The 10378-nt window shown below is 36.4% G+C and overlaps 1 protein-coding gene across 3 annotated transcripts in view; it reads right to left on the bottom strand.

The window, feature by feature from the left end:
* Positions 1–10378, bottom strand: part of ADAM2 (ADAM metallopeptidase domain 2) — a 68701-nt gene that overhangs the window by 31721 nt on the left and 26602 nt on the right. For all 3 annotated transcript variants that reach the window (XM_060182117.1, XM_060182124.1, XM_060182133.1), the window contains 4 exons: positions 7955–8026; positions 6857–7023; positions 4980–5061; positions 2978–3114 (listed from right to left, as the gene is read on the bottom strand). In XM_060182117.1, the coding sequence (XP_060038100.1) occupies positions 2978–3114; positions 4980–5061; positions 6857–7023; positions 7955–8026 (458 nt within the window). The remainder of the gene's footprint in view (positions 1–2977; positions 3115–4979; positions 5062–6856; positions 7024–7954; positions 8027–10378) is intronic.

Below are 10378 nucleotides of genomic sequence, written 5' to 3'. Positions count from 1 at the left end.
CAGCAATAACCATGGAGGCAAAAACAAACAAACAAGCAAAAACAACACCTCAACCTACATTCATGCTTTTACTGTGAAGCATGAATATTCAAATCAGCAAAGTATGAAAAACAAAAGAAAATTAAATGAAATATTAGTATTAAGTAACCCCCAACAAACAGAAATATGAGCATCTAAAGAGTATATATTTAGACCACAAGAAATGTTTAAAAAATAATAACCAATAGTAAAAAGCATTTGAAAATAAAATTTTTCTTACCCCTAAAATAGTTCACTAGGCAAAGAATGAATCATTAAGTTGAAAATATTTTCACTAAATGAGAAAGGAATACTAAATATTATACTAAATGTAATATGAAGGACAGCTTTACTGTTGGTAAGTAGGGAAAAACCTGTGGTTGCCTCTTCTGGGGATCCCTGTGGGTCCACACCAAATACTGGGACAGACTGCTGAGACGTAGATGCGGGAAATTCTCATGGTGGTGAAAGAGGGGACAAAGAAAAATTCCTACCAACAGGGGAATCCCCATTAGGATAATAGGTCATAGTGGGGAAAAAGTTCTGTGGCCTTTACCTTAGGGGGAAAATAAAAATAACGTGTACTAAGCTCCTGTCCCCATAATCCTTTGAAGTTTTATAGTTGGGACAAGAAGTGGGAGGCTATCTGTTATAAATTGGGGTAAGAGCCAACATTAGGATCCATCTTGGCAAGTGATTGCTACCTTGCTGAGAGGTTTTCATAATGACCCCCATTTCCATAATAATGAATTCTGAGTGTAAGTTTCTGAGGATTTACTGAATTCTCATAGTGAGTGTCTCCACATACTCAGTGTAGTCGTAAGGGTTTCTCTAGATATCTGCCAAGTCCTAAGTAGACACCTCCCTACTGCCCTGCAAAGTTCCCGTTGTTTTAATATTCCAACTTAAAGATAATTAAAAAAACTCAGTCCCACAATATAGGTTTTTACTAGAAAATAAGAAATGTCTCAAATAACCATTCTAACTTTATATCCTAATAAAATAGTTGTAGAAAGACCAAAACCAAAGTTAACATTAGATGGATAAGAAAAAATTAAAGTTGAGTAAAAAATATAAAATGTTCATGAAACTAAAGGTTAAAAAAAATGACTACTATTAGAATCACTAAAAAAAAATAAAAATGAAAAAAATAAATGAAAGGGCCTGGCTGAATGCACCCATTACAATGTGTAAGAACCTTGTTCCTAACCCTAGGTCCCCACCTACAAGTCAGAAGCTTCATGAGTAATGCAGAAATGATGCAGGTATCTCTCTTCTCCTTCTCTTCCTCCTTCTCTCAAATTATCTTAGTCTCTGTCCAATAAAATAAAATATAAATATGTAATAAAAATGGCTGCCAGGAACAGTTGTGCAGGTACAGAGTCTCAGCATTAAGCCTGGTGGTAAAAAGAAAGAAAGAAAGGAAGAAAGAAAGAAAGAAAGGAAAAGAAAAGAAGACAAGAGAAAAGAAAAGAAAAGAAAAAGAGAAAGAATGAAATAGCTTAATGAATGAGTTAAACATGAAAGGGCAGAAATTATAGCTGACTCCACAGAAATACAAGATGAGTACAACCAATAAGTAATAAGTACATTTACTCCACAAAGTTTGAGAAACTAGCAGAAACGGTTGAATTTTTATCAGTAGAATAATGTGAAACTCCGAAGACTCTGAATCAGGAGAAAAATGGGAAATGTATTGGGGTTTTGCTCTATGAGTTTTCTCACTTAAATGGCATACGTGGATTAGTTTTTCAGGGTCTACCTAAAAAAATTGTCTGTTATATAGATGTTTTTCGGGGATCTTGTCTGATTTGTTGGCAGAATGGATTTCCTTTGCCTCTCCATTCTGTCTGTGTCATCATTTGTGAAATTGCACAGTGATGAATGGTTGACCAGAGATGGTGGGGCTGAGATACACAAAGAGATGCTGGGCCTGCAGCAGCCACAAAGTCGTCCCTGGGATGTTTATCATGCTAGAAGGTACTTGGCAGGACTCCTGTTGGTTCACCAGGCCTGGAGCAACTATAAAAGGATTCCTAGTGTGGTCAATTGTACCGAGTGATGACTTGGACACTTGGACCTAAAATGATCCAGCTGTCTTTCACTGGGGCTCACAGGGCTTAATAGTCATGCAAACGGCCACAAAAGTTCTGGGGTGGTGGTGGTGGTGGTGTTTCCCTGTGTGAACCTAAGAATATATATCTAAGCATTTTCCACTAGGATAAAGAGAAGGACAAAGAAAAGGTGGAGCAAGAGAAAAAAAAAAAAAAGAGAAAGAAGAGGAAGAGGAGGAGGAAGAGGGAAAATAGAAAGAGGACGAAAAGAGAGGAGTGCTCTAGTGACTGACTACATCCCCTATTTTGTAGCAATTCTATAATATCATGCGATTGGCTTTAACAAAAATAGTAACCAAATTCACAAGATTGTAGAAGCATGAATAGATCACTGGCAAAGGCTTTTTCCAGTTCCTGAACACGGGCATTTATCAACATCATCAAAAGATATTCCCATACTAAGACTCAGTAACTGAGCCATAGTAACATTAAATATCAAAATTTCTGAAATCAGCATCTGACAACTAAAACATGCCAAAAATTCGTACATAGCCTGAGAGAATGCAGAAGAACCACCTGGACTTGGCAATACTAAGAAACCATTCGAATATAGTGATCACAAGACTGTATTTGGCTTATTAAGGTAAGAAACTACCAATTTCTATTAAATTAAATATCATTATTGCAAAATCCTACAAATAAACAGTGACAAGTGTAGGTTGGATCACATACGAGAAAAAAATAAGACTTGATTACAGTTCACTGTGAAACAGATGGGCAGCATAGGCATGATCATACATATTTGCTCTATATTTAGCCATGACTAGTTATTTTCACAGCTTAAACTGTCTTAACTAAGTACACTAAACTTTTCTGATACAAACTGTAATAGGAAAGTAGCTTACATTGCATCTGGGTTCATTATGCAAACAGTTCCCGAGCACTGGCATTTATCAACATCATCATAAGAGATTCCCATACTAAGACTCAGTAACTGAGCCATAATAACAGCAAGTGATTCCAGACTTATGGTCTTGGGGTGCTGAGGAAAAGAACATACATGCACGTACATTTTAGGAAATAAGTCACGTTCCTGGAAAATAATGCAGTTATCAAAAATATTCACATGGGAAATTAAAGAGGTATCTATTCTGCTTATGAAAAGAAATACAATTTAGGATGGCCTAACATTTTATATGTTTCATTTATCAATATAAAAAAAGTGAAAGTGGAGCCACGTGGTAGCACAGTGGGTTAAGCGCACCTGGTGTGAAGCACAAGGACTGGTGTATGCATCCAGGTTCGAGCCCCCAGCTCCACACTTGAGGGGAGTCACTTCACAGGTGCTGAAGCAGGTCTGCACGTGTCTATCTTTCTCTCCCACTCTCTCTTCCCCTCCTCTCTCCATTTCTCTCTGTCCTATCCAACAATGATGACATCAATAACAACAACATTTCTTCTTCTTTGCATATAGTCTACTGTTTTTTTTTTAATCAGTTAAGCCTTGCTTTATGTGACTGTCTTAAGAGTGTTCGTTATTGCTTAGAGCTGGGTAAATAAACCAAATTCCAGATTCTAAAAGTAAATCACTTGCCCTATATTAAATAAATTTCCAAAATGCTTCTTATAAAATTTGAAGATAAAATCTGTGTCTATACTTGAATACTTTTTTTTTATTTAAGAAAGGACACATTTACAAAACCATAGAATAAGAGGGTACAGTTCCACACAATTCCCACAACCTAATCTCCATATCCCATCCCCTCCCCTGATAACCTTCCCATTCTCTATCTCTCTGGGAGTATGGATCCATAGTCGTTGTGGGTTGCAGAGGGTGGAAGGTCTGGCTAATTGCTTCCCCGCTTTTTATTTTGAGAGATATGGAGAGAGAGATATATACACAGAGAAGCCCCTGGATCCCCACCTGCAAGGGAGTTCCTTCACAGGTGGTGAAGCAGGTCTGCAGGTGTCTGACTTTCTCTCCTCATCTCTGTCTTCCCCTCTTCTCTTCCTTTCTCTCTGTCCTAGCCAACAATAATGACATCAATAATAGCTACAACAATAAAACAATAAAGGCAACAAAAGGAAATATATATATATATATATATATATATATAATGATGATTGGATAGGTCATGTTCTCTATTATAATCATTAAAGCCAATTAGTTCATCTGATAGCGATTTTTTCACCAAACTGTGCATAGCCAAACAGTTTTTTTTTTTTAGGTAATTGATAAGTTCAAAGCATCAATCTAGTTCATGTTTGTGTTAGATGATAAAGGAAATGTACAAAATCTGAAACAAGGTGGTAGTGTACTTGGTAGGAGACACACATTTCTATCCTGGAGAACCCAGGTTTAGCCCCCAGCTATAGGGGGGAAGTTTCACAAGTGGTGAAGCAGTGCTACAGGTGTTTCTCTCCTCACCCTCTATCAAGAAAATTGGAAAGAAAAAAAAAAAAGAAAGAAAAGGCTACTGGGAAAATGGTGGAGCCACTATACACTCATGAAGACCAAACAACAAGGGGGCGGCGGGTTGAGGGAGTAGGAGGAGGAAGAAGAGAAAAGAACAGAACAGAAAAACATGAAAAGTCTAAGTTTGAAATTAAGATCAAAGATTAAAACTCAGGTATATAATAAAGTCATGAGCATTTATTTAACTAAATTAGATCACCTATTCTTAAAATGATATTGTTAACTAGCCATAGGAAAACTGCAAACTTCCTCAGGTTTCATGAGGAAAACTTAGAGTTCAACATTTCTGTAAATAGCAAGGACAAAGATTCCTAAAATTATTACTCTTACTTAAGATAACTTGAAATAATAAGGTAAGAAAATATTCAGCTATAAATATATCCAGATAGTGTTCCACCAATACATCTTAGTGAAATTAAGCCAGACCATACCAGAGCAACACCTCCGCTATACTGTTCATCACACATCTTTCCTTGAAAGATTGCACCAACATATTCCGGTTTTTCTCTGTAACTTAAGTTTAAAAAAGTGATTAAAATCACTTATATGTGTAAATGTAAGCATATTTAATTTTTTTAAAGATTCATATACTAAATTCAGGAATATCTCTATTTAACAGAATAAAAAAAGGAAATTATGTGCCCAGTATTTTTGTGAGCAATAAAATGGACTTTAAAACAAAAGTGCAAGCTAATAAATATTTGCAGACGATTCTGAAGATTGTGTAGTTTCTTAAAAGTTGAAAGATCTTAAATTTTTTATGTAAAAAATATATTAAAATTGTAAAGTAGAATAAGGCAATTGATAAGAGGGACAATTCACATTATGAAGTGAAATCTTCCTTTAGTCAGGTAGAATTAGTTTACCAGAAGCATGAAAAATTTGACATATTTTTCTGAAAGAAAATGAATTTTTCAGCTTCAATATCACGTTATTCAGAAAATCTTGATTTATAGCTGGGGTAGGGAAATTTTTTTCTGCCAAGGACCATTTTGATTTGGATACTTACACCATCATGCATAGGCCATACAAAGTTACTGAGTTAAAAATTATCGAGTGATAGACATCTCCAGCACTGATTCACTTCTCATGAAGCTTCCGCACCAGAGGTGGGGGATGGGGTTTGAACCTGAGTCCTTGTGCATGGCAATGTGTACTCTCAACTAGATGTGCCACCACTCAGCCCCTAAAGTCATATTTTAACTGAATCAAATGTGAATTTTTAAATTTTTTTAAAATTATTTTTATTTGCTTATTGGATAGAGATAGTCCCAAATTGAGAGAACAGGGGAGATAGAGAGGGAGGGAGACAAAGAGACACCTGCAGCCCTACTTCACCACTCATGAAGCTTTCCCCATGCAGGTGGGGGTCAGGGGCTTGAACTCAGGTACTTGCACATTATAACATGTGTGCTCAGCCAGGTGTGCCATTATCTGGCCTCTTAAATGTGAATTTTAGAGATACTAACTTATGAAAAAGTGCTTTAATTCCATTAATAAGATCGGTTTTTATTTTATTTTACTGTAGTTCCTTTGATAGAACAGGCAAAAATTGAGAGGAAGGAGAGGTAGAGAGACACTTCCAGCATTGCTTCATCGTTCATGAAGCTTTCCCACTTCTTCTTCTAGCGTTTGCCAGCTTTCCCACTAAAGGTGGGGATCACAGGCTTGAAGTTGGGCCCTAGTGCATGGTAATAGGTGCACTTAACTAGGTGCACAACCACATGCCTCCTCGTTTGTTTTTGTTCATGGAAATAAAACATATAAAGAAGCTGAGCTACTATGTTTATAAAATACAGATATAATCATAAAATAAGGATATTTTATGATATGCTATATACTACAAAGCATAATGCAAACTTGAGTTAGTTTTTATTACAAACCATAAATATAATAATTTATCAACAATTCTGTTGTAAACATGCACTATTAAAATAGTATTGTTTTTTTTCCAAAATAAGTAGATTGACCAGAATATTGTCATATGTTTTCTTAGTTTTTTTTTTTTTTACTTTTTATTTATAAAAAGTAAACATTGACAAAACGATAAGATAAGAGAGGTAGAACTCCACACAGTTCCCACCACCAGAACTCTATATCCCATCCCCTCCCCTGATAGCTTTCCTCTTCTTTAACCCACTTGGAGTATGGACCCAGGGTCATTATGGGGTGGAGAAGGTGGAAGGTCTTCTTACATAAGAAAAGAAAATGTTACTAGATATTTTGACTATTCCTGGGAATGGTCAGAAAATAAGCCATATTGGGATATTTCTTTCTATAATCTATAGTTATGACAAAATAAGCTTACACAAGCAAAAAAGCCACATCATGGGGTCGTAAAACAAGATAGGATTTTTTCCATCTTAAAAATCTGTGTAGTAACTCATTAGCATCCCCAGTTACTGGAATTTTATTTTCATCAGTCCAAAGTTCCAATGAAGACAGAATTACTGTAATATTGAATGAAGTAAAAATCTAAAATAGTAGATGAATAAAAATATGGTCAAACATAATTATTTAAATATATGTGATAATTTAACTGTGAATATAAAATATGTAGCATTGAGATTTATGACACAATTGAATTGTAAATCTGGATTTTTGGATTTCACAAAATGTTAGTAATTATGCAAGTTGATCAACAGTGGATATATTACTCATTGATAACAATTTGTAAGTTACTAATAATTAATAAACAATATGATATGCTTATACCTAAGCAAGCTGAAGTGAAGTTTATCTAAATTAATTCCATCAATAAAAAAATAGTATTGCTAAGTGTCAGCAAGATGGTAATAGAGTTTCCTCTTTCAGTCCAAATAGAAAGAGCTAAGAATTAGCCAGATACACAGAGCATTGAAAGAATTCTACTGCATTTCTGAGTCTGAGATTCTCACTGCGCTTCACACACCAATACTGACAGAAATAAAGGGGACTCATATCTACATCTGAATTCCTTGAGCTTTTTAAATGTATACAGTCAGTTACATTTAGCTTATAAAAAGGACCACATCAAACTCAATATTTATAAACTGAAAAATAAAGTTGGATCAAGATAAAAATTGAGGGGCCAAGAGATAGCTCATCCAGTAGTGTGCCCAGTCTTCACTGGTGCATGACCCTGGGTTTGAACCCCATCACCACATTGGGGGTACCATGGAGGGCACTCAGGGATTTCCATGGATGATGACTATCTTTAGTAAGGTGAGTAAAGAGATGAAAGACAACTACTGAATGATCTCACTCACACGTAGAATACAGTTTGGTGCCTTGCATCAAAGTATCCTTGTTTCTTAAGTTCTACCTATGAATGAGCTCACCCATTGTTCACCCTCCTCCAGGCAGTATCATAATAAATCACAGAAAATATAACTAAATATACGTGTGCTAAAAAGCGATTACTTACAGCATTGGTTAATCCAATCAGCTGGAAAACTTTTTGTGTCACAATAGCTACATCAGAGCCCATCTGTTCATACTGAAAAGTAAGTTGTTTTAGATCTAAATATACATAATTTAATGATAGCTGTTCTTTTAAATATTCAATATGACATAAGAAACAGTTAAATTGAAAGTTTATGAGTAGTTAAACATTGTTAAATACTATAGAAATATTTGTATTTGGGGGTCAGGTGGTGCTGCACTAGGGTAAAATATCTACATTACCATGCTTGAAGATCTGGGTTTGAGCCCTAGCTCTATACATCTGCAGGCAGGGGAGTTGTGGTGGGGGAGGGAGATTCACAAGTGTTATCTGAGACACTGCATGTGTCTCCTGTCTCTCACCCTCTTTTCTTCCAATCCCTCTCAGTTTCTCTCTGTCCTATCAAGAATACAGGGAAAATAAAAGAGGCAAAAATGGCCAGTGGGAGTGATCCTGCTTGAACCAGGATCCTGATGCCAGTCATTGCGCTTTGTGCCACTTGCACTTAACCTGCTGTGCTACTGCCCGACTCCCAGCTGGTAATATTCTTAAAGTAGTCTTTATAAAAAAAAAACAAAGAACAAGAAGTTTAAAGTATCCTTCAACTCTGTGAGAACAGTCACATAATATGAAATTTAAAGCAGAAAACAAAGATCAACCAGAATCAATAAATGTACAATCAATAATGAGAATATCAACTTGAAAAAGAAAGCAAGGTTTGGGGTATTTTTTTTTCTCTCTCCCTTGTCCTAGTCCTTCTTCAGTTTGGCATGGGTGAGTCTGGAGAAGACAACAATCTAATTCCCAGATACCTCTCTCAAAGAAGAGGAACCTTAGAAAAGTCTTATTTATAATGTTCTAATAAGATTTCATGAAAAAAAGGTTTCACAACTCCCTAACTCAGATTTCAGGTAATATCCATGGTTTTAGAAAATGACAGAGGAATGACAGATCTGCAGATGTGTAGAGCAAAAGATTTCAGGCAGAGAACTACCCAGCCCTGAGGAGAATGGGGCTGACACTCTTCTGGAAACTGAGATATTCAAAGCAGCCAGGGCTGGCAAAATAGCTCATTTGGATCTTGCACTGCTTTACCACGTGAGTGACTCAAGTTTGAGCCTGGTTCCCACTACATTGAAGGAAACTTTGGTGCTGTGGTCTCCTCCATTTACTCTTGCCCTTCTGCTAATTTATGCAGTTAAGAAAACCATACATAGGCCCAGGCAAGACATATAAAACTTGAGAAAGTCCTGAATTTTCACGTCTTTCAGTCTGCAGACTGAAAGCAGACCCAGCAATACCATGAATGGCCTGATATAGTGTCAACCTTTAAAATATACAACTCCACTCCCCACCCCCCAAATACTGCAGTTTCTAGAAAGATCACATCTTAATCTGTTTGGTTTCCAATAAAGACAACATAGACTGGGTGCTTAACCAACAAACATATATTTCTAACAGTTCTGGAGGCTGCTAAGTCTATAATCACAAAGTAAATAGATTTGGTGTCTCATGAGAATCCTCTTGATAGATGGACATAGTTTTTATTGTGTTTACATATAACAAGAGGGAACTCTCTGGGTTCTATAGTTTAAGAGTACTACCTCATTTATTAATCTTCATAATGTAGACCAGTAGATGAAATGTTGGACTTAAGGTCCTAAATTAAATCCTTCTTTCCTTCCTTCCTTCCTTCCTTCCTTCCTTCCTTCCTTCCTTCCTTCCTTCCTTCCTTCCTTCTTTCTTTTCTCTCTTTCTTTCTCTCTGTCCCTTCTTTCCTTCCTTTTCTGCCTTCCTTCCGTTATTTCCTCCTTCCTTCCTTCCTTCCTTCCTTCCTTCCTTCCTTCCTTCCTTCCTTTCTTTCTTTCTTTCTTTCTTTCTTTCTTTCTTTCTTTCTTTCTTTCTTTCTTTCTTTCTTCCTTTCCTTTTGTTGCCCTTGTTTTATTGATGTAGTCGTTGTTGGATAAGGCAGAGAGAAACAGAGAGAGGAAGGGAAGACTAAGGGGATGGTGAAGAGAAAGAGAGACATCTGCAGACCTGCTTCACAGCTTGTGAAGCGAGTCCCCTGCAGGTGGGGAGCCAGGGGCTCAAACCGTGATCCTTACACCACTCTTTGCGCTTTGTACCATCTGCACTTAACCTGGTGTGCTACCGACCGAATCCCAGAGGTCCCAAATTCTATTTCTGACATTGTATGTAGCACAGTGATGCCCTGATTTGCTCTCTCCTTTTTTATCTTTTGCAAATGTATACAATGTCTAAAAAAAATAAATGAATAAAATGAAGTGACTACATACTATTTATTTCAGTTACATGACATTTGTTAAAGGTAAAACTATGAAAATAGTAAAAAGATCAGTGGTTATTAAGAATTAGGGAAATGGGAAGGATGAATAAAACCTGGAG

Source organism: Erinaceus europaeus, chromosome 2 (assembly GCF_950295315.1).
Source record: "Erinaceus europaeus chromosome 2, mEriEur2.1, whole genome shotgun sequence".
Lineage (NCBI taxonomy): Eukaryota > Metazoa > Chordata > Mammalia > Eulipotyphla > Erinaceidae > Erinaceus > Erinaceus europaeus.
The sequence above is the reverse complement of the archived record's forward strand: the minus strand, read 5'-3'. Positions and strand labels throughout refer to the sequence as shown.